Source organism: Scylla paramamosain, unplaced genomic scaffold (assembly GCF_035594125.1).
Source record: "Scylla paramamosain isolate STU-SP2022 unplaced genomic scaffold, ASM3559412v1 Contig7, whole genome shotgun sequence".
NCBI lineage: Eukaryota > Metazoa > Arthropoda > Malacostraca > Decapoda > Portunidae > Scylla > Scylla paramamosain.
The window spans coordinates 922,501-947,500 of record NW_026973672.1 but is presented as its reverse complement, the minus strand read 5'-3'; the positions used below and the strand labels follow the sequence as shown (position 1 = coordinate 947,500).

Sequence of the window (25,000 nt, the reverse complement as noted above, 5' to 3'; positions counted from 1 at the left end):
ATAGATAAGTTTATTGACCACAGCGTACATAAAGATATACAAGGATTATTATTATTATTTTATATGATCACAATTTTCATTAACATTATATACTAAAAATAAAATACTACTGTAGTCCATACGACTGATAAATACTGGGTTAAAGTTAAAAATATTGTAACAAAACCAGACAGTAAAACTGTAACACATAAACACACAAACTGCACTACTGATGCAAATAAAATTGCATAATATATTACACAAAGGTAAAGATTCCATAACTCATTTTCTTTAAAAAAGCTTAAACGAATAAAAACACAAAGACCAAGTAGAAAAAACTATAAAAAGTGGTATAACATAGAAACGCATAATTTCTTTGTACCAAAACTATGCACTATAAAGCTCTCCAAAAAGGACCGATTTAAATATTAAGAAAAAAATTTTTACAACCAGCCATATAAAATATAAAACTATGACATGCACCCTCTAAATTTTGGACAAATATAACATATTTATCTTACAGTGGATTACAGAAAGTGTTAACAATACAGTTGTAACATCTTATGTATAATATCACAACATTTTGCATTCGGCATGGAAAATAAATCCTGTATAGAGCTGAAACCATGTTGTTGTCTGAGGTGTTGTGTGTGTGGACAGTGTTGACCTACATGTTGTTCTGTCTGTACGTCTCCACACACACACACACGTTCCTCCAGGGGCAGACGGCCATGCCCACGCCTGTTCCACCTGCCTGTCTCCACGGCCAGGCTGTGGCCACTCACCCTGAACCGTGTGAATGACACTCTATGTATGTCGTTTATCGTGTGTCTTGTTGTGTATATGTCATGTACTGCTAAGTCAGGGTTCATCATCTTATACACTAAGCATCTTGAGGCTACAGAGTGAGAGATGGCATCATGAACATTTCGCAATAAAGTAGACTTATGCAGCACGGCAGTGTGTACCATTTGTGCTATCAACTTCCCCGCTGGAGTGTTCATTGCAAATGAAGATCTTATTGCGAAAATTAATGGGTCGTCAAACATGTTCATTCTTTCTGACCACATTTCATGGTAGAATTTATGTTGCTTATGCTGGATCCAATCTACAAGCGTGGGATATCCTAACTCGGCACAGCAAACTATGTTCGGTGTTGTCCTCCTCACGTTCAGTAACTCCTTCATAGCCCAAATATATAGCTTTGTGATGGGCTTTAAATCAGCACCGACCCAAGACTCTGAACCATACAGTAGTGAGGAGAGGAGGGCAGCATCAAACACACGTCGCTTAACAATAAATGGGATGTCGTTGTTCTTACGTACAAACGAAACAAACTTTAGCACGTGACACAACTTGTTCCTGGCGTGAAGCTTGACAGCGGACGACACTGACCCGTCACAAGTGAACGGTGACCCCAAATATATATAGTGACTGCAGTGCTCGACTGTTTTGTCACCCACCTGGAACGGTTCAGCGTCGTCCGGTCCTCCACATATAACAAAAAACTTGGTTTTACTGGCGTTCATTCTCATACCATATTCGTCACAAAATTCGTTCAAAATACATAGTTTTTTCATCATATTTGCTCGCGAGGTTGCCAGCAGTACCGTATCGTCCATAAACAACAAGATGTGCAACCAGTCAATGAAAGTTTCACGCGTACATTTTTCTCGCATCATTTTTATTAGATCATCAACATAAATGATAAACAAGAGACACGATGTAGACAAACCTTGCCTCACACCCACCGTAGATGTTATCACTACACATCCTAAAATACTCTCGGTTATTTGGTACATGGCACATATTGCTGCAAGCATAATCATTCCGCATCCTAGCCGTTTTAGTACTGTGAATAATTTATCTCTTCGTAATACATCATATGCTTTTGAGAAGTCTACAAAAGCAACAAACAACTTGTACTTCTTCCGCCTTGCTGAGTCTGTTATTAAGCGGAGAGTAACAATATGCTCAGTGCAACCGCGTTTTGGCTGTGCTCCAGCCTGCTCCCGACATGGTGTGTACCACAGACCCATCCTCCGACACAAAACCATGTCGTACACCTTAGCTATGGCATTCGTGACACTGATACCACGGTAGTTGTCTGGGTTCATCCTGTCGCCTTTCTTAAATATGGTGAATATCTTTGCTCTTGCCCATGACTGAGGGTACAAAGCATTTAAAAATACATTGTTAAAAAGAGTGGCAATAGTTAAAATCAAATGAGCAGGCAAGAGTGAAAATATTCCTGGCGAAACACCATCTGGACCACAAGCTTTGTCCACCTTCATCTTCTTAATTTGGTCACAAATCTCAGCTGGGGTAATAGGGTCATCTAAGATCGGTATTTGTACATCTGTGCTAATGTCATTGTCTGAATTTATTTGTTGCGGATTCAATACCTTCTCAAAATGCACTTTAAATATTTCATCACTGGGAGAGTTCTCATTCACATGAGCTGAAACATCGAAGTTCCCCTTCCAATCTATTGCCTTCCATACCCTGCCATCGTCCTTGTCCTGCAAAATCCTCTCCCATTTACCCATATTATCCACACTATTTCCCACTTGTCTAACTCCATTCCTGCACCTCTCCGCACATTTGTACAACTCATTTGATAAAGTTTCTGCTACAATATCCACGTCATCCTCTAGGCTTATAGTAATATCAGCAATAGCATTTCCAAACCCCTCAATATTGATATCTGTGAAACGCACAGGCTTCTTAGAGCGTGTACGTTTAGCAACTTGTGTGTGAAGTGCAGAGTGGTCACCCAAGGCCAGTGCCCCCTCCAATATCTGGTCAAGGTTTACACGTGGACTTGTTATAGTGACAGAAACTGGGGCGTGGTCTGATGGTAAATCACTCTGCTGCAATACACGAAAATCATCTATAAAGTTTAGCACACACACACACACACACACACACACACACACACACACACACACACACACACACACACACACACACACACACACACACACACACACACACACAAAGACACACACACACACACACACACACACACACACACACACACACACACACACACACACACACACACACACACACACACACACAAAGACACACACACACACACACACACACACACACACACACACACACACACACACACACACACACACACACACACACACACACTTCATCTTTACTTTAATTAGTGTAGTTTATGACAAACATCCCTCTCCCGCAAAAAAAAAAAAAAAAAAAAAAGGCCAACAGATCTACTCTTTTACCTCTTGAGTTAATTTGTACCTTATCGCAGGCATCGTCATGAGGCCCATGAAATCCACTGCTCTTTTTTTCCTGTTCCTTTGCATCTTACCACAAAGTCTCATAAGGGCCAAGAAATCTGCTGCTCTTTTTCCTTCATTTATATTTCTTTGTACTTACTCCTCCACACCTGTACACACAGGAGTTGGAGCTGTATTCACCTGACCTGCTGAGTAAGCCAGCACTCCTTATGGTGAATAAGATGGACTCTCCCAATGCTGAGTCTCGCCTGCAGGAACTCCTTCACAACATTAAGAGGATGGAGGGTGAGTACATGGGAACATAAGAATACAAGGGAAGCTGCAAGGATCTATCAACCCACAGTTGGCATTTCCTGTTAGAAATGCCTTCTGATTTCTACTATTATCCCCATACCTGAATTTATCTGGTTTTCTTTTAAAAGCTCCATATTGACAGGACCTTAACAGCCATAAGAAAATAGGGGAAGCTGCAGGCAGCCATCAGTCCTTAACATGACAATGCCTGTATGAAACATGCCTGCCTATTTCCACCCATCATCCCCTTCCACAAGTTTGTTTAGTTTTCTTTTAAAGCTTCCTAACGACTCAGCACTAACAACCAGATTACTGAGTCTGTTCTATTCATCAACCACTATATTTGAAAACTTTTTCCTTTGTATCTCATTTAAAGCTAGCTTTATCAAGCTTGAACCCACTATTTCTTGTCCTATCCTGATCACTGAACCTAAGGATTTTGCTCATGTCCTCCTTGTTATATTCCCTAAGTAAAGACCTGAAGGAGGAAGAGAATAGAGACATCTTTTATCATTATCTTTTCATCTCATTTACTCCTTCATTCCTGTTGGTTTAATATTCTGTGTTTGAAGCACCAAGCCAACTGATTATGTGGCACTGAGATTGTTATAGTTATTTTATACTATATTAGGTGAATAGCCTCTCCATTAGGGGCTGATAGGACTAAGAGTGTGAATGATGTGTGTATGAGCGGATGGTGCTTTGTCTGGGCCACCCTGTGTGGGATTGCCAACCTGGTATATGGACAGATGGACAGATAGATACATGGGGTCAATAATTTGGAGCTTGCATATGAAGAAAATGTAAAACTAGTGGAGATGTTTCAAAGGACACAGGAAAAAAGGCTGCAGTGTTTTAGCCATGTGAAGAGAAGGAAAGAGTCATATGTCAGGAGAAGTGTGATGGAGATAGAGGTGCAAGGCAGGAGAGCAAGAGGAAAACTAAACCTTATATGGATAGACTGTGTAAGGAAGGACTTGAGACAGAAACAATTGTCAAAGGAAAATATATATGACTATGCTTGGAGGAGAGCTGGCAAGAACAATGACTCTATAGAGACTAGGGAAAAGATATCAAGAAGAAGAAATTATGGAGGTGTAATAATTAATAAGGGAATTATTGAGGTGTTTGGGCTGTGGGAGGCTGTGGAAGACAGTGCCTGGAAGTCACCAAATTCAGGGTAAACCTTCCACCATGGCCCAGGAAGTCATCAGCCAGTAGAGATGAGTCTAGAGCCTGACATGCCACCACCTAGTAGGAGGGAATGTATTTATAAATTTCTTGAATAGAGTATAGTTGTCTTACAGGGTTAAGTGTCTTGTAGGGATATAAATCCTGCTATATTTACAGTCAGTGCAGGCCGAGGTGATCCGGAAGTCATACCCTGAGCCTCTTTCCCTTCTAATGTGGCTGCTGACAGGTGCTCTCATAATGTTCTTGACACTTCCTCAAATATATTTAAGATATTTTCTATCACCATATTAATTAAACTTTCCCCAAACAGTTTTTTTTTTTTTCATATCAACAGGAAAACAGAGTATTAAACCTTCTGGAAACAAAAATGTGTCAGCAATAATTTAAGTCAAGGATAACATTAAAAATGAAATATAATATTGAAAATGAAAACTGGAATCATGACGCCTCTAGTGGTTGAGTCGTCCCAGTAGTAGTGCAGTGACTCTCCTTCACTAGGAATTACTAAAGACTAGTGTTTCTTATTGTTACTGAAAAAGGACAGAATATATTTTCTATCTTAGTTTAAGTAAGTGAAATAGATGTAAGAATTTTTGCCTTTGTCTTTTCATGAAATAAGCCTCACTGGCTATTGATGTGAGAGTAATGAGTTCATTATATTTAGTGAAGCATTCTCCAAAGCAAAGTCCTCTCTTTTGTAGAGAGTTTCCTGTATGTATGGAGTGATATCACAGCCTGTGTAACACATTCATTACCTGGTCAACCTACTGTGGGAGGGAACATTGCTACCATTCCAGTATTTTGTAAAGCGTGTTCATGTTCATCTTTGATTCCTGCACTTACATGTGCATCTTTCCTGTAAATTGAAAATGTTTTTAATGCCTTTCTGCACTAAGTGACGTTTCACATGAAGACATTTTGATGCATGCATTCTGTACATAAGAGGGTCTCAAGTGACAGTCATAGTAATGATCACTGGACTGATGACTGACGTCTGAGAATGTCAAAATGGTGACTAAGAATGTCAGACTATTAACTATTGACTGGAGACTGGTGACTAAGAATTTCAGAGTAGACTGGTGACTTAGGATGTCATTTAGGATAGTGAGTAATGATGAGGATCTTGATTGATGAGTGGTGACTGAGTAGTGTGACTGGTGACTGGTGATTGAAGGCATGTGATGGGTGACTTTATGTATTTGACTGGTAAAATAGAATGTCTCTTAGGGTAATGAGTACTGACCATGATTTTTGACTGGTGAGTGGTGGTGTTCCTGGGTGGTGCTAACAACTGCTGTTCCTCACAGACTATGTGTTGTGTTGCTCCTGTGGTGCCAAACTCACAGAGAACTCATGGGATAACTTTGTAAACATCTCCATTCCACTGTCTGAGGCATCTCAGCAGGTGACCATCCTGGGACACCCCCACCTCATGGTCCAGACCCACAGGAACCCTGCTGACCTTGCTTTTGACTTGGTGACTGTCAGGAGGTCAGGCTGCTCAGGAGTGGGAGAGGTGAGTTGCACTCAAACATGTGTTTTGTTAGTTATGTGTTTGTTCCTGACCTCTAATCATTCTGCTTATGTTGTCACCCTCTCTTCTCCATTAGGCTCCTCCGATCACAGTCTCATATCTGCATCTTGTCCTATCGCTCCAATCCCTCCTCAGGATCCTCCTAAGCAGAGGTGCCTCTGGCATTTTGTCTCTGCTAGTTGGGGGACCTGATGAGGTATTTTGCTGATTTTCCTTGGAATGACCACTGCTTCTGTGTCAGAGACCAGGGGTGCATTAAGTTAAGTGACTTGGGTTACCCAGGTCACCCAGTTCTCAACTGGACGCTCTCTTTGCGTGACTCGGGTGACTCGGGTGATTTGGGTTACCCAAACCGAGGAGGTGGTGTGCTCTGTGCTTTGATATCACAGCAAAAATGGCCACCCAACTGTACTTATATTGGTTATACATGCTCAGTTATTGTGTATAGTGCAGGGAGGCTCCCTTACTTTGAAGAACCTTGCTCCAGTTGTCATTGTGGGTGTAAAGTTTTCTGAACACTTCTTCTATCAGTCAGTGTTTCTCAGTGGTGCAAGACTGATACTTTTTTCCTTTACATGATATTTGAGCCAGATACCAAAGTTAGCTGATAGCTTATTTTCCATTAGATGATATTTGAACCAGAAACCAAAGTTAGTTGATATGAACTGATTTTCCTTGAACCAGAGACCAGATCCACCTGACCGCTTTTTTTCTTTTCCAGGATATTTGAACCAGAAAGCAAAGCCAGCACAACCCACTTCAAAGCTTCCTTGGAGGGTTTCTATGGACTCATTCTAGAGAAACTGGTCACTGAGAAATGTAAGTATGCAAAAGTTGGAACAGAATTTATTAGCTAATATTTACCTTTGAAGTATGATGTTGTAGTGGTCAGAATGTTTGCATCTATCTTGTTGGAGTTGTGTTCAGTTTGCAGTGTGTCCAAGTAAATGCAGTTGGTGTATGCATAGTTGATGTAGAAGCTGTGCCTGCTGCCTCCTTCCTTGTTTTAATGGTGCACCCTTAAATCTTGCCATCACCTAAAATTTTGCACTAAAAATATTTGTAATCACCTTTTCAGTCAGCTTTGCCCTAAGCTGATTTAAAATATATATATATATATATATATGAATAAAGAAACAGTAGTAATATCTAGCTATTATTCTTTAGATAAATCATGAAAACAAATAAACAAAAAATAAATAAAAAAAGGAGGGGCATGTGGTCCATCGAAGAAGCACATGAGTGAGTTTACATGAGTGATATGTTTGTTTCTGCAATTTTCTTAAGGGGTAATACTAAATTATTATTGTTTTCCTTGTGATCGTTTTTAATCACCCGAGATCAAGGCTAAGTGATACAGTGATTGGATGGCATGCAGATGTTGATTGACACTTGAAAATTTTGTCATTGTTTTTGCTGCCAACTTTATAATTCCAAGACTCTCTCTCTCTCTCTCTCTCTCTCTCTCTCTCTCTCTCTCTCTCTCTCTCTCTCTCTCTCTCTCTCTCTCTCTCTCTCTCTCTCTCTCTCTCTCTCTCTCTCTCTCTCTCTCTCTCTCTCTCTCTCTCAGTAGATTTGGACACCATATTTGGGGCTTGAAGAGATATTGGTAGGAAGCTTGTAGGGGTGTCTGTCCTTAGCTGGTCTTACAAAATTTAATGAATTAAGTAAGGTAATAGACTGGAAATATTAAAATGTATATATCTTTTATTTATATTAATAAATCATCATTAACAGATAACAGTTTTGTGCTTATGTCTTTTTGAACATTGCAGTCTCCTAAACACAGAGGCAGGCAGTCTCCCTATTGAAGCAGGCTGAAGCTAAACACTTGAGGCAACAAGATTCAATCTACTTTTACAGTGAGCAGCTTTACATATAATTTGTAGCATTGGTTGCCTCTTCCAGCTTTTCATTGTTGCCTTCTCATTCCTCACTTGATCCAGGTCAGGTGTATTATTTCCACATGTGTTTTGCAGACACCATCTCTATTACAGTTCATTTCCTTCTCTCACCTGCTCTCACATTACATGCTGCAGCCCCACACAGTGCTGTTGGTACCACTTCCTTGTATAACCAGCTCTGCATGTGTTAAAAGCATTCTATATTTCTCCCTTTTCTTTTCATACTTCTTTCATGAAGTTTCATTCTACTTCTGCTTATCTTCTGAAGCAGTATAATATTCAAAACACCTAACTCATAACAGCTGTATGTCTCACTTCTCTCAGTCAGTCACCAGTGCAGTATTCTTTTTTTTAATACCAGTTGGTTCACATTCCACTGTACTACCAACTTTCACCAGACTCCCCTCTATCTGTATTAAATGAAAACACAGTTTCAGACTCTCTCCTCATTGGCCTTCCCAAGCACCAGCAGTATTAACACAATGGCACAAGACAGGGAGGACATGGTGCCTCTCGATCCCGAGCTTCTGGCTGAGCTGGAGGAGGAAGCAGCCTCTCGCTATACTGAGGAGGATAACCAGTTTACAGAGGTAGTGTGTATGTCTGTTGTTACACATGTGTGGTGCTTTGTTTCAGCTTTCCTTTTTTATTGAGACATCAGCTTGATGTGTGTGCATGCTCAAGTGTGGATGCTTTGTTTCACCTGCCTCTTTTGTTAAGATATCAGCCTAGAGTAATGAAAATTACTTCACATCACTGGGATGGATATTCAGTCACAAGGGAGTATAGTTGCTGAAGCCAAGCTGATCTGCAAGTTGTGCTCTCTGCATGCTCTCCGCCTCCTTCCCCTATCTTTTGAAAATATTGGTATGAAAACATAATGTATGATATCAAAGTATTAACTTTTAGAAAAAAAAATAATGTAAAGAAATAGACCAATTATTTACACAACTCATTCATACGACTGTTGATTCATATCAAGTCACTGACTTGCATCACGTCTCCACTGGTGAGTCAGAAGGCATGACTGCATAACCTAGACACAATCAGTGGCCAGTGGGAGCAGCAGCAAGTGAACTGTAAGAGTTTTTAAACAGAAAACTGGTTGTAATCCACCACCAGATCAATATGGGTGTTTGCTGCTATTGTATATTACCCATGCAAATCAGTTCACACTGTTTGATGTGTAGCTTATTTTATCTTTCCTCCAGGCAGAGAAAATTTGCACAGTTCACAGGCAGTCTCAACAAAGAAAAATAGCCAAGATAAAGCATGTGTATACATACACACACACACACACACACACACACACACACACACACACACACACACACACACACACACACACACACACACACACACTTTGTTGATTCATTCCATCTGTAAGCACCCCCACTCTCCCATAGATCACATTAGAACAGAAGTTTGAGGGTTGTGGAGTGTGATATTTCCTGCCACAAACACTGTGTGGAGTATGTCGTCCTAAGGTTAAGTGGTGGGACTTTGGCTGACACATGGTGGCAGTTAGAGGAAAATGCCATCATTATTGGAGCAAGACAGCTGAAGGAACAGAACCCCATGATTCTTCTGGATGTCAGTGTGAGTGGCGGAGCATATCATGCTCTCCAGAAGCCTCAAACCTAGAAGCCAGGTGATGTACTGTAACTCAGTTTACTCCAGTTTGGTGGCACATTTTCTTGTATGCAGTCCTGATTTGTACCATACAGTCACTCACTGTGTAAGTCTTTGACATCACGAGAAATTTGTGCACTTGTATATGCATGCATCACAAAATGCTGCAGATGGGATGAGGTAAGTGATACTTCATAAAAAGGCACATATTTCTCAAGAAAAGTAATTAAAACTGACCCATATTGTCAATCAAAGCAAGTGGGAAGAACTTGAGTATTGCCATTTAGTAGGTATTTTTGGCATGCAGCTTCTCTGTGGTGAATACAGTGGTAAAAATAACTAACATGCTAGTTGGCCACATGCAACTCACCAATCATGTCAAGATGTGCTGGCTGGACTTATTTTACTCTATCCTTCCACCTTCCTGTGATTCTCTTCTCCTATTACTCTCTCACCTTTCACCTTACTTGTTCAGCACTTCTGTCAGCTTTTCCTGCTCTCATTCACCTTAAATCTACTTGCAAAAAGTCCCTCCCTCCGTTAGGTGTTGGTCAGACATCACTCTACCTTTTCCTCTCATCATTCACAGGCAATATTTTTACTGCTTCCCTGACACTGGTGGTGACAATTCTTCATCTGCTTGCATCACTCAAGTATGCTCATCATTATCCTTCTTAAATATAAATATTTCCAGTCACTAACTGTCACTGAAAGCATAGCCCTAACATTCTTCCTCCAATTTAATTTCTTTGAAGTGCACCACACAACTACACCTTAAACTACACACAGTGGAACCTCGGTTCGTGAACATTCCTATTTATGAACAAATCACTTCATGAATATTTTTTTAGAATTTTTGCCATGGTTCTTGAACAGTGTTTCTGTGTGTGAATGCACAAACACCCTGCAGACCCCCTCAGCTGGCAAGCACACACACACTTGTGTTTTGGCATGCCTGCCGTGAACATTGTGACTATCACACACTGGCAAGTCACCCAAGTCAGGTGCCTTCCCAGCTGTTGGAGAGGAGCTAGACCTGGATCTCCTTTACCCCATTCCACCTCTAGTAAATTGCATGCCTTCTTATTTAGCTGGCCTCTTTTTACTTTACTTTCAGGATGGTTATAAAGATGATAATGATTGGAGAGAAAAGACACCATCTCGCCTTGCACCAAACATGCACTGGCTGGAAGGAAGTACTGGAGCAAGACTGTAAAGGAGGGATTTTTCTGCATAACAGTATGTGCTCTATTGTCCAATTACATTTCACCTCATGTCCCATTATCTGGATGCCCAAAGAAAGAGTGCATCTGTTAGACAGGTTTATAAGACGTGAGGTTGTCAAGAATTCCTGGATCACAGACACAAGGTGGAATTTGGGAAGCATGTGCTGTCATGAGTAGTGCAACAATCCCCATTTTACATAGACTTTTATGCTCAAATATTTCCTTCCAGCCAACCCATGCCTGGTGCAAGGCAAGATTTTGTCTTTTCCTCTCAAATAACTCTTTCCAACCATTCTGAAAGTTGAAATAGGAAGTGGCAGACTTAATTAATTTATGAAGGCATGTGATTTAGAGATGGAGTAAGGTAAGGGCTCCCAGGTCAAACAGCTGGGAAGGCACCTGACCTTCATATCAGTGACATGATATAGCCTGATGTCCAAGAAACTTACACCTTTCTGTGGTTACTGTAACTTCATTCTTGTCAAAGAAAAAAAAAAAAAAAAATAATAATAATAATAATAATGCAGTTTCTGAGATTGGAATAGATGAATTGTATTTTAATTAATTTAAATGGGAAAACTTGTTTTGGTTTGTGAACTGAGGTTTCTACTGTACATAGATCCCAACAAAGTTCAGAATCCCCTGAATCCCTCCTCTCTACTCTATAGCAGCTCCTTGTCTCCTTGTCTATGAAATGACCAGTATTTGATATGTTCCAGCACTGCAAGAAGAGCCTGCCTAAGCTGCCAATACTCCCTGCTGACAGATTTGACCTCAACAGACAGTGCAGAGGCAACTTTAGGCATCAAGACTACAGGAAGGAAGGAGGCTGCACGGATCAAGGGGAGTACAGAGGTCATGGGAATTATAGGGATCGTGGGAATTACAGGGATCACAGGAGGGAATATTCTGACCACAGGCAAGGGAGGTTTGTCAGTGACCACAGAGATCATGATGACAGCAGAAGGGATAGCGAGAAGAGGAAGTACAGGTCTGAGAAGGAGAGTGATGAGTATGGAAGAAGGAATTACCAGTCCAGCAAATACTACAATGGGTGGGGGGGGGTGTCATCCTGTTGAGTTTTGTGAATCCAGTGGCTGGTATATTTATCTTTCATCAGGGACTTCACACAAGCTTCCACGCCATTAATTCTTTGACCATTACCAAAGGTTACTGACATTTAATTTACATTTAAATGCCTGCCTGCCTGTCTGTTCATATCTTTCTCTCACAATGTACTCACCATTCACTTGTGAACATTTAGATTTTTAGGAAATATTTTTGAGCAAGTTCCTTCATCACAAGGCAACCATCTACTAAAAAGAAAAAAAAATGGAATATATGTTGGCATTTCCTTGATTGCTTTTGGTGTTAGTGTGTGACTTTCCAGAGTGACAATACAAGTGTTATCCCCACTACAAGTCATGCACTATATATAACATCACTGAGTATCTTTTCTCTCATTTTCATATAAATGTTTGTAACATTTTCATATAAATGTATGCTAACTTTTATGTGGACTTACTGTAAGATTTTTTAAAAGTAAAGTATTTTTCCAATTTACGATTATATACTAAAAACCTCCAAGAAAAGTATTTTTCCAATTCACGATTATATACTAAACCTTCACCTCCAAGATAAGACGTGATGGTTCATAATGTGCACAGGAATGGCATCCAACAAAGTAATTGTTGCCAAAGCCTCCAGCAATCCAGAACCTTAGAAAAGTTGCAACCCTCACTTTAGTCTGAAATTTTTATACTGTATGTCTGCATAATTATCAAGTTATATCCCCATGCAGCCTCAGCACACCAAGGCAAGGAGATACCGTGAAGGATTAGACCAAACATTAACACAGGTAAATCTTTAAACTTACACTAAATCTTAAGATGGCAAGGCAACAACTACTTTGTTGGATACTGTTGTAATATGTAGTTTTTATTCTCACCCAAACTTTCTGGCATAAATTAAGGACGAATGATGAATAAGGCTGCCACAATTTGTAAAGAAAATACTGACTGATGTTAATAATATGGATTTAAGAAGTAAATGTAAAATAAACCTCTGCATGAATAACAAGACTTTTCTGTAGAATGTGTTGGTTAGTGTGGTGATGACTGCTGCTGCTGCTGCTGCTACCGCTGCAGGTCAAGTGGCTTCTTGGGACTGTGTGTCACAGTACTCCTTGATTTCTGAAATAAACATTGAATCATTACTACAGTGTTTAGTGCATCCACTGAAATTCCATCTACTTATGCATCAGTCTGACATTCTCCAAGAGAGGCAGCCAAGACATCTATGTAACCCTACAAGCAATGCCTTAAGGCCAACTGAAATCATTCTAACTGGGAAAAGTAAGATGTAAAGGGAGCAGGTATCCATTTATTAATTCTTCAAATCTTTTGTTCATTTCTTGTTCCTAAATAAATATCAGCTTGGCAATGGAGAAGTAATGAAAGTGAAAAGTGTTAAAAGGAAAGGGTAACATACATATCTATTCTACATTCATAATCACAAAACCTCTCAGATTTCAAACAAGAGTTCACTGCTTCACCTGCACAAAAAGTAATACAGGTGAGTGGGAGGGAAGACCAGCGAGACTTAGTGATAAAACATGGCCTTGTGCTGATTATTCAGGAAGAGACCAGAGATTAGCACACAAGAAATTAACCAAGAGGACAAAAAATATATGATTACATGAGCAGGGAAAATGGAGGATGGTGATGTGCAACAATGAAGGGAAAAAAAAACCACATGTTTAGAAAGATGTATCATCTCTTCAACATTTCAAACCACTTCTATTTTACATTGCTCCTCTATTTACACTTTATCTCATTTTCCTTGACATTGTTTATGGTTCTTGTGACTGCCTGCCTCATTTTGATGTGAAATCCTACCATCAGGGTCAAGTCTGCAGCCATTCTACTTCATTGAGTCTGGAGTCTGGACTCTGTCTGGTATAAATACCACCTCAAAAGTGCCTGCTATCTCCTCTGTGAACAAGCCAGCAGTAGGGTGTTGGGAAGTCCCACTGTAGGCAGTGCCTGGCTGAGGACTTAAGGCAGCATCACACAAGGCAAATTTCTGCAAGCATGCTGCCTGTTTTGCTGGTGAGACCAGCGACACAGCAAGTTTGGCATCACACAGGGACTGGGCTGTTATGTTGACATCTTGTAATAAATCTTTCGCTCTATTTGGCAGCTCATATAGGCTGTGCAGCACTGCCTCTACAAGCCGTGGCTGCACCCTGCTGGCCATGGTCAGTCACTCTGGGCCCCAGGGTTGAGGTGGCAACAGCGCAAGTAGGTCCTACAGCCAACATGGTGCCCAGATCCACTATAGCTCAATTAATGTGTCGAGCTTTCACACTCCAGCAAAACTTAGTGCGGGTCTCCTTCACAACACATTGTTTATCTCCCCAGCTGCAGTTGTCAAATAAGCACTGTAAGTAATTTCACAAGCACACACTGGCACATATACTTCATTTTTATAAGTTTTATAGTTGACAATTTTACTCAAAGTACCACAATATATTTTTATTTAACATGTACAGCTTGTAGTACAGTGGTCATTTAATTTCAAATACTCCCAGCAAGTCTGGTATCACAGCCATATGCCATTCTTCCTGACAGCTCAGTTTGCCCAGCTGGCAGCAAAAATGGGCAGCATACTGGGGGAAATTTGCCCTGTGTGACACTGCCTTTAGTGTGATTAGCTGCACATACTAATATGATGCCAACCCCTACATGCTTAATGTGGGATAAGCTGGCTACAAGATTAGCCAGTCAAGATGTTTGCATGAACTAAATTCATATAATATTCTCCACAATTGTGCAAACAATTGGCACAGCATGAATGAGAGACCACTGACACAGAACACTGATTAGATTGAGTGGAGAGCATATGTAAATAGAAAATGGGACACGAGCCTGTAGGACTCTGTCTGTGGCTTGTCTGCACCTGATCTGCTCAGCTGAATGTCTCAGGCACAGGGGGCAGGGGAGGGGATGGGCCGTCATGGTGTGGTGAGGGGCAAACAAGAGGCGGTGGTGTCAGGCTCTTGTGCTGACAAACTTGAGTAAGCCTTTGCAAATGTCCCTTGTGTTGGGGTAGGAGGAGGGATCCATCGTCTCCCCATTAGAGACTCAGGCACCAAGGTGAATTTGAAATTAACCTTAGGCAATGTTTTTGTGCAGTGTGTGTGTGTGTGTGTGTGTGTACACACACACACACACACACACACACACACAGTCTTTACTACCTCCTTTGTGGGGGTGGTGGCCTGGAGCAAAGATTGAATTCCAGATAAAGAATCTTCCATTTAAAACAACACTTACTGTTTGCAATGTCTTTGTATGCCTGAGTGACAGCAGCATCTGGCTCTTGTGTCGGAATGTTGGTGACTTCATCACACGCCTGGGCCACCCGGGGGTCCAGCGGCAGCTGGCCAAGCAGTGGCATCTCAGTATCCTCTGCCAGCTGGGGGTCACATCCCAGTAGTGGCAGGGAAGACGGCCGTCTTGGTCTGAAATTCATGGTGCATCAAGATAAGACAAGCCTGACATACTCCTCTTAAGATGGCTTACCTAATACAAGATTTGCAAGATTTCTTATTGAAAAATTTTTGTTTCATCCTGGCAGAAAAATTGTGTAATTTTTTTTTGTTCTGTTAATTTCATTTAAACTGGTTGACTTTTGTATTGCCAAAAATCTTCCATTGATAAGAAAGGTGTGGTCTGTCGCCATCAATCTTGTCCCTTTACACAACACACATGAATTCCCACCTAGCCAAGAGGTGGTCTTGGTTGCAAGGAGTCTATGATTGCTGCTGGATCCCAGCTACATCACCATCACTCTTTGCTGCTGACACACAAATGATCAGGTGAGAGGCACCACACATCTCACTCACCTTACACTTGGGGCACACAAAGGTGGTCATGTTCTCCACCAGGCCAATGATGGGAATGTTCACTTTCCTGCAGAATGTGATTTCCTTCCTCACATCCAGCAGAGCCACTTCCTGGTGAGGGAAACAAGTCACATGAAGGGAAGGTACAACTCCGCCTTCCTAACCAAAGAAACTGACATTAACGCCAGAGTCAGAGTCAAGCACTACTTTGTGCATATGAACTGAGTATGTGGACTGCTATCATTGTAGACAGAAAGGGGAACTACATCAAGCTCAAAGATGAAGGAATTGTGTCAAGCTTGAGCTCAGCCCCAACACAGATGACCAGCATGTGGAGAGAACACTGCATGCTTTTATGAAAGTCAACTAACATTTATGCTTACTTTTAAAATTCCCACATGATAATGATGGAGGTCTTTAAGTGGTATAAGGAAAATCACAAGTGTGAAAGAAAATCCTGAAAGTCAGTAATGAGGACAGGTCAAGAAACAACAGGCTCAAACCCAATAAAGTTAGATTTGAAAGAGAGATACAAAGAAATTGGTTATCAAGTAGTGATAGATGAAAGAAACAGGCTTAGTAAAAAGGTTATTAGTGCTGAGTCATTAAGGACAAGTAAAGACAAATTTCTGGATGAGGAGGATAGGTAGAAATGGAAGGGTATATTTCATACAGGGACTGCCATGTGTGGGCTTCTTGTAGCTTCCCTCATCTCATGTTGTTATATTCTAAGCAATCCCACATCAAACACTATTAATTCTTCCCTCACACTTTCTCCACTGTACTCATTTCAAACCTCACATCAATATATTCAGTCTTACATCCACAGCTACATGCTTAAACACTACCTCGTCAATCACTTCAACATTAAAAACTACATTACTCTCCTGTCACCCAACATCCTTATACACTTACATTTCTTAAAGTAAACAAGATCCATGAAATAAAAGAAATTAAAAAAACCTCACGATGATAATTCTTGATTCCACATAAAACTTAACGGATTGACAAAATCAGCAACGCTTCTCCTTTGACCATTTCCCTGGAGTGAGTGCAGGGTTGGTGTCATGTACAAGTCTCCTCCAGTTAACCATTTCTGTCCCTTTCATGTTCCTCTGTGCCTCCTATCCTTTGCTGTTCTACCACAATCTCATCCCTCCATCTCATTCTGTCTTCCCCTCAGTGGCTTTCTCCAGGCTCCTTTAATTGGCTTCTGGTCTCCTCTTCTTACAAAACCAAAGACACTAGAGGTGACCTATTTCTACTACTTACCATCTTTCTTGGGTCCCCTCCAGATGACAGCGTCGTCTGCACTGTTGAGCAGGAACCCAACGGACATGACAGCCAGATTGTCAGACACATACTGAAAGGGTACACTGTCTTGTCATATATAAAGGATTTATCTGAAGTGTCTGTCATATACAAATGATCTATCTAAAGAGTACCTGTTATATACAAATGATTTAGTTGAAGAGTGTGTGCCAACAAATTATTTATGTGAAGTATTTATCCATCATATACAAATAATTATCTGAATCAAATAAAAAATAAATACAAATAAATAAAAAATACATGAAAATAGAAAGCAGAGTTTCTTCCCAGAGTAACAAGGTACGTAATACTTAATGTGAAGGATAATTAAGAAGAAAAAAAAAAAAATGTTTAACTACTGTAACTCTGTGTGGGCTGAAGTACAAGAATGCTTAAAATGATCTAGCATGAGACAGCATTTCTGGTGCACAACTACAGGGAAAAATAACGGGAGCATTTTGTTCACACCACAGAATACTATTGGGAAAACTCTAACCTGGTTTAAGAAATTTATAAAAAGGGGGAAAAAAAAAAGGAAACAGCATTTCTTGTTCACAACTACAGGGAAATAACAGGAGCATTTGTTCACACCACAGTGTACTATTGGGAAAACTCTAACCTGGTTTAAGAAATTTATAAGAAGGGAAAAAAAGGAAAAAGGAAAACTGGGAAACTATTTTGACATGATGGAAGTGTTAAATCTTCAAGTAAAAAAAATAAAACAAAATAAATAAATAAAAAAAATAAATAAATAAAAAGGACTGACTGACACACACACACACACACACACACACACACTTTTACACTATTACCATTGAGGCTTATCCCAGGTTAAGAGATTTTCCTCAACAGTACAAAACCTAACATAGGAACCTGGAAGTTGCCACCTACCACAGGGGACCAGCCAGCACCTGAAGAGTGGACCTTCTCCTCTGCTGTCCCCAACACCCGCGGCTGAGACGGCCCACAGATGTCAATGTCAAGGAACCCCACCTGCCAGGGAGACAATGGAGGGGCAATGTTACCACAGGAAGGATGACCGGGAAGACTGAACAACTCACACGATCCTTATACAGGGTGTCCTTGAGTTACACTTGTCCACTTGTTGAGTGACGTGCAGGATGTATTGTTAGTATGAAGCTGTTGACAAGTAAGATCATTGTATTTAATGCATTGGGAAGAATAATAATGCAATGTGGCAAAGGTATGGCTATATTGGAAGTGAGTGAGCCATAAGTAGCTGCATTTTCTATTGTACTTTTGTTAAGGTGATCTGTTTTCTGTTTCATCAGATGAAAAGCAATGAGACAAGCAGCAGCACTGGCTGTGCTTCAGTGCAGTTTTGCCAGTGTTACTGCAGTTCAAGAACATTTGTGGGTGACATTACAACAGTGGTGAGCTCTGTTCCTGGGCTGCATCATAAACATTATTTTGGCATGTCAGAACCATCCTAAGTAGGCAGTGAACCTGACACACACTTCCTTCCTCAGTCTATTGCCACATGATGAAGCATGCCTTCACTACACTCACCAGTTCACTAATTCTTTGTATTGTTTTTATCTTTTATTTCATTTAGAAAAAGACTGTTTGGTGCAGTATGTGTGTGTGGTGTACTATAAAAAGTAAGTGAGCATATTGGAGGGCATGCTGCTACCCCCACTGTAAGTGTACTACTGGAGAAAAAAAAAAAAAAAAAAATATATATATATATATATATATATATATATATATATATATATATATATATATATATATATATATATATATATATATATATATATATATATATATAAAATTAAAAAAATGAGCAAAGCAAAATGCACGTAATTATGAAATGGGTGAAGTGAAGATTGCCATGAACTGAGGACTCCCTGTGTTGGCCCATATTCAGGAACCCTGGTCTCACCACTACTACTTTCCAAGGCCACAAAGATGATAAGCTGGGTTCTCAAGAGTGGTTTTCCTATTAGTAGATTTGTTAATCTGTCACTTGAACCATAAAGACACACTTAAAAAACTGTATCACTCCAAGCAGAGCTCTTGGAAAGTAGTGGGGCACACAAATATTTAAGAATATAGTTCATGAGTCAAGGTCAACTCACTTCACTGCTAACTAACTGTTTCATTTAGTTTTTTTTTGGTATTTTTTATTTATTTATTTACTTTTTTTTTTAACTAACTTACCACTTGTAATAAATTTTAATGCTTTATTTTTACAGTCAATGAATATTTATTTTTTTGGATAGTTTTCTAGTTTTACTTTTTATGTCAGTCACTTACAATGTCTAAACTACATTTTATACAGATGTATTCTTATTTACATACAAACATGTGTTCAGTGTTTGATGCACAGCCATGCAACACTCAATAAAAAGTTCTCTCAATCTGTCATGATGCTCAGTACAGTGGGCAGCTAACCTCACTGACACCAGAGAGCATCACTGCACTGCTCACTAAGCAAGGGAGGGCTGTGTTCAGACCTGTCCCGTCCCACAAGAGGCTCTGACCAAAGGAGAAGAGAGAGAGAGAGAGAGAGAGAGAGAGAGAGAGAGAGAGAGAGAGAGAGAGAGAGAGAGAGAGAGAGAGAGAGAGAGACTAAAGGTGCCAGTCCCTAAAAGGAACAAAAATATCCAAAATCAAGTGGAGAGATCTCTTCAAGCCTCCCTCTTGGGAGATTTCAAGTCACAGGCAAGAGGGAATGCAGCAGCAAGCAGGAGTTTGAGTTTACAATTAACAGTTACTACAGTATATCCATGGGTTACTGCATTTCATCACTTTCACCATCCTACATTTCAATTCCTCTCTTACAAAGCACAGCAAATCTTTGATACACTAATTCTTCTCGCTGTCCACTCTGCTCACACCACAGGCATCCCTTCAGTAACTCATTTCTACTGTTTCAATCCTACTTCAATAACTTTTCATCTATATTCAATAAAATAAATAAATAATAGCAACCACTCTGCACTAAATAAGTTTCAAAACTAACACCAGCTCACATACTGATCACTCAACTAATCAGCACTAAACATGAGACACCGTCAGTGTGACACAAACAACAGTGAGTGGAAGGGTGACATGGAGTGTGGCAGTGCAGCTCACCTCCTTGGAGTCGTCGAGGGCCAAGGTAAGGCCCAACATGACACTCACAGTGGACTTGCCCAAGCCTCCCTTGCCAGACAGCACCAGCACCTTGTTCTTGACGGATGCCAGGCGCTCCCTCACCACCACCAGGTCTGTGCACCACATGCCATCATTATGATTTTTTATTTTTACTTTGATTTTATTTATTTATTTTTCTATACAAGAGGGACACTGGCCAAGGGCAACAAAAAGAGCAAAGGAGAAAGTCTATTGATGTGTCCGTCCCAAAAGAAGTGTCAAAAATGTCATCCAATATTGGAGGATGTGTCATGAAGCCTCCCTCTTGAAAGAGTTCAAGTCATAGGAAAGAGGAAATACAGAAGCAGGAAGGGAGTTCCTGAGTTTACCAGAGAAAGTGATTAATTATTTAGAATACTGGTTAACTCTTACATTAGAGAGGTGGACAGAATAGGGGTGAGAGAAAGGAGAAAGTCTAGTGCTGCGAGGCCATGGGAGGAGGGGAGGCATGCAGTTAGCAAGATCAGACGAGCAGTCAGTGTGAAAAACGTGGTAGAGATGCAATAATGTGCCAATGAGAGAGAGGCTGAAGACAGTCAGTTAGCAGTGAGTAGTTGATAAGATGAAATGCTTTTGACACTAAACAAAAATTAGCAACTGTTGTGTATTGAAGCATCTCACTTATGTTATCAATAAGGTGTACTGAAGCATTTCATCAGATGTATCAGTGAAGCGTTTCACCAAAGGGGTTCAGAACCTCCTGGCCAGACACGAACCTTACACAGGGGAGTGAATACCTTTGTAGGCAAGACTTGAGTGGGAGTAAAAACAGTGACCACTTACGCTCTTCCATCTCACACAGTTCCTCCACACTAAAGCAACCAAGGCATAGTACATTTCATGGCTATAAATCAAATAAAAACTAATATACATACTAGTTAAGCTTGCAATAAAACCTGTGCAAAGACCAAGCATAAGATATCACAGGAAGTCATTGCCTAACACAGCTTTTTTTCATCCAAGTCTCTTAGTACTGGTATAACAAGAAGCAATGGATGTGATACAGTGTGTTGTAGGACAGCCTGAGGATAGGTAAAAAGAATGGTTTGGTGCCCCAGGAGTGTTGCATGAACATGTCTGATACACCCAGTGAGCCAACTTACTTATGGCATACACAAAGATATGAAATAAAAAGTTTGTCCAGCAATCCAGCCGTCTATAAGTGTGTGATGCCCACTCCTAAAAACTTCCCCCACAGGACAAGAATGGCAGTGTCCATTGATTCCTGTCCTTGAATGGTCTAATCCTCACCTTATCTCCCCTCCCACACTCCAGCAAGACAGAGCTCTCCACAGCAAGGCTTCCATACATCAAGTCCACAGGCTGACTCATACCAGGTACAGCATCAGGACTCACCTCAAAACTTTCTACACTAAGCAAGGCTCACCATTTTCTACAGTAGGCAAGGTTTCAACAACAAAATTCAAATTATAAAACATCCAGACATAGGAGAGCCACAGGAAGGTGAAAGTAAAGCATAAAGAAGTATGTATGAGTGAGTGAGACAGTTGCCAGTGAGGACAGAAGCCTTCAAACAGCCTTGAGGGAGTGACTGGGTGGAGGGAGGTGGAGGCTCTTCTGCAGTGGCTGCCCCTCCTGCAGGATGCGCTTATGATGCAGTTAACTTTAAGTGAATGCAGGAACAGAAATACACTAGAGAGAAAAAAAAGAGATGAGAAAGACTGAGAATCAAATGGAACACAAACCATAAAGAGAAATGAAAAGAAAAAATACAAGAGTAAAATAAGAAACAAACAAAAGAAAGGAGAAATATGTTAGCAGGACAGAGGCACCAGTACAGGACACACACTGCACATAACAAAGCTGCCATCACCACCAACCATCAACACAAACCCATGGAGGCACCACCACCAACACATAGACATGCCACACACACACTGTAGGTGACCCGAGGGAAAGACACCAGTGCTCGGAAAGAAAAGGTTCACTACACACACACTAACACACACACACACACACACACACACACACACACACACACACACACACACACACACACAAACACACAAACACACATACACACACACACACAGACACCATCATTACCAAATCATTAAGTATTCAGTGGCAGACATGAACATTTAAGAAGTAACGAACGGCAGGTGTAGTAGGATAGGTGAGGCCTCTATACCTTTAAGAGTGACCTTGATGTCCTCAGGCTTGGCACTCATGAATTAGAAGTTCAGCTTGTGTTTCTCAGGGGTTGATACGTTTTCCATCTGTCCAAAGGTGGGGTGCACTGCCCTGGCCATTACACTCAACATGGGCAGCTGAGTTCCTGGAAACTTGACACACTAATCTTATAACACTTCCACCAATCAAACCCAACTCAGCCATCACTCATAAGAACAAAAGAACACAAGGGAAACGGCAGGAAGCCATCAGGCCTACAAGTGGGAGTCCCTGTACAAAACATACCTACCTATTTCCACCATTCTCATCAAAAAATTTGTCTAATCTTTTAAAACTTGCTATTTGATTCATCCACTACTCTATCTAATAACCAATTTCTTCCTATCACTTTTCACTGATCATTCTCATCTATACATTTGTCTAATCTTGTTTCATAGCTCCCTAATGACTCAGCACTAACAACCTGGTCACAGATTCTATTCCATCTGTTCACCACTCTATTGAGAACCTATTTCTTCCTCACTGTTTAAAAGCTTAAAGCAGCATTAAAGTACACAATTCTTTGCCTCAAGCCCCAGGTGTGTGTGTGTGTGTGTGTGTGTGTGTGTGTGTGTGTGTGTGTGTGTGTGTGTGTGTGTGTGTGTGTGTGTGTGTGTGTGTGTGTTGTTGAGGGTCTGGCCAAGGGTAACAGAAACTAAAGGCGTCAGATCCTGAAGGAGACAGTGAAAGCAGTCCAAAATTACCTGGAGAAATGTCTTGAAGCTTCACTCCCTCTCAAAGAAGTTAAAGTCACAGACAGGAGTAAATACAGAAGTAGGCAGGGAGTTCCAGAATTTACCAGTGAAGCTTGCCAGTGTGAGTCCAAAGTGAGGCAGAGGACATGTTCACTGCTGTACAACTTTTCCACTGGTCACCTACACAACTTTTTAAACAATTTCTTGAATAATTGTGTAGCTTAAAAACAATATAACGTGCTATTCTTTGTCTACTTTCTGTGCATCCAGTAAGCTGTTTTGTAGTGCTCTGAATGTTAACAAGGGACAGTCACTACATTGGAAGTGCTCCCAACATAGCACCTGTCACTATGTTACTGGGTACACCCTGAAAAGTTTTGTTCATGATACAACACAAATTTCCAACTTCATAATCAACTTTGAAAGCCTACACGGTAATAATGCAATTAGAAAAGTAAGTGAGGGAAGGAATAACTTCCTACCATTACCAAAAAGATCAAGCTACTGTTAACTTTCAACCAGTGACAACAGTGTGGACAACATGAAGGATATCAAGAATATCAAGCCAGGTAAACTCTGGAACTCCCTACCTGCTTCTGTATTTCCTCTTTTGACTTAAATTATTTCAAAATGGAAGTTTTAAGATGGTTCAAATTTTGGATGATCCTTTTTTGAGTGTACTCTATAAGGACTGGCACCTTGAGTGAGCCTTTCTATAACTTTTGCTGCCCTATGCCAGTGCCCCTCTTACATGAAAGAAAAAAAATGAGGGAAAAAATAATCTGCATCATAAAGGCAATCCTTGAGTGTGATGACTAAGCAGGGCAAAGCAGAGACCAGTGGTGGGAAAGTTCATGTTGAGGCCAAGTAAGCATGGCACACTCTTGTATCTCACTCCTGGTGGCATGACTCTGGCCTCTGGCACAAATAAACAATCTTTCTGACAAGCAGACGTCCACTAGGGGATGACGGGACTAAGAGAATGAATGATGTGTCTATGAATGTGCGTTGCTTTGTCAGGGACATCCCATGTGGAATTGCTGGTTTGGTATATAGATAAAAATAGACAGATGTATTAGATGTATGTTAAGACAAATGTTGGGTCTTGGTGTGAATGTGTGGGGCCAGCTGTACTATGACTTAGCTCCTGGGGTGTAGTAGGCTGGTCCATGAGACTGTCCCTCTCCACCAGGGGAAGATAGCTCAGAGTGTGAATGATGTGTGTTTGTGAATGTGTGGTGCTTTGTCTGTGCCAACCTGTGTCACTGCTGGCCTGCTAAATGGATGCAGAGATAGATATTTATTCTTAACATATCACCATACATACTTCCCCCGTCAGTGTTAGTACTCACATTCTTGGCAAAGGTTCCTAGGATGTCCTCAATGTCTCTCTTGAACTTCCTCTCCATGTCCCTCACGAACTACTCCATCTGAGAGAATGGCCAAAAGGGGCCACGGTGGATCAGCCTCACCTGGCTCGGGTGAACCATGGGAAGCACCAAGGCCCTCCTGCTGCCGGGCTGGGTCGGTGCCGCCCTCACCTGGGGAGCCGCTCGCCCCACCATGAGGAAAGACACCATGGCGGCTGCTGCTGCTGCTGCTGCTGCCTGCCAATGGGGAGGACAGCTGTTACGGTTACATTATATTGCCACACCACTGGGAAGATGCTACTTACCTAAACATTACAAG

The 25,000-nt window shown here is 40.9% G+C and overlaps 2 protein-coding genes across 2 annotated transcripts in view; one reads left to right on the top strand and one right to left on the bottom strand.

Moving 5' to 3' along the window:
* Window positions 1–12,600, top strand: part of LOC135096797 (GTP-binding protein 10-like) — a gene marked incomplete at its 5' end in the record, with an annotated part of 20,204 nt that extends 7,604 nt beyond the window's left edge. The window contains 6 exons of the mRNA XM_063998554.1: window positions 3,419–3,542; window positions 6,053–6,261; window positions 7,001–7,098; window positions 8,055–8,141; window positions 8,615–8,773; window positions 9,671–12,600. Coding sequence (XP_063854624.1) covers window positions 3,419–3,542; window positions 6,053–6,261; window positions 7,001–7,009 — 342 coding nt within the window. The remainder of the gene's footprint in view (window positions 1–3,418; window positions 3,543–6,052; window positions 6,262–7,000; window positions 7,099–8,054; window positions 8,142–8,614; window positions 8,774–9,670) is intronic.
* A 460-nt stretch (window positions 12,601–13,060) lies between these two features.
* Window positions 13,061–25,000, bottom strand: part of LOC135096796 (cytosolic Fe-S cluster assembly factor nubp1-like) — a 13,767-nt gene continuing 1,827 nt past the window's right edge. The window contains 10 exon segments of the mRNA XM_063998553.1: window positions 13,061–13,233; window positions 15,379–15,535; window positions 15,537–15,566; window positions 15,951–16,061; window positions 16,772–16,809; window positions 17,223–17,313; window positions 18,153–18,254; window positions 20,364–20,497; window positions 22,576–22,729; window positions 24,664–25,000. The exon segment at window positions 24,664–25,000 is cut by the window's right edge and continues 1,827 nt beyond it. Coding sequence (XP_063854623.1) covers window positions 13,190–13,233; window positions 15,379–15,535; window positions 15,537–15,566; window positions 15,951–16,061; window positions 16,772–16,809; window positions 17,223–17,313; window positions 18,153–18,254; window positions 20,364–20,497; window positions 22,576–22,615 — 747 coding nt within the window. The 5' untranslated portion in view covers window positions 22,616–22,729; window positions 24,664–25,000 and the 3' untranslated portion in view covers window positions 13,061–13,189.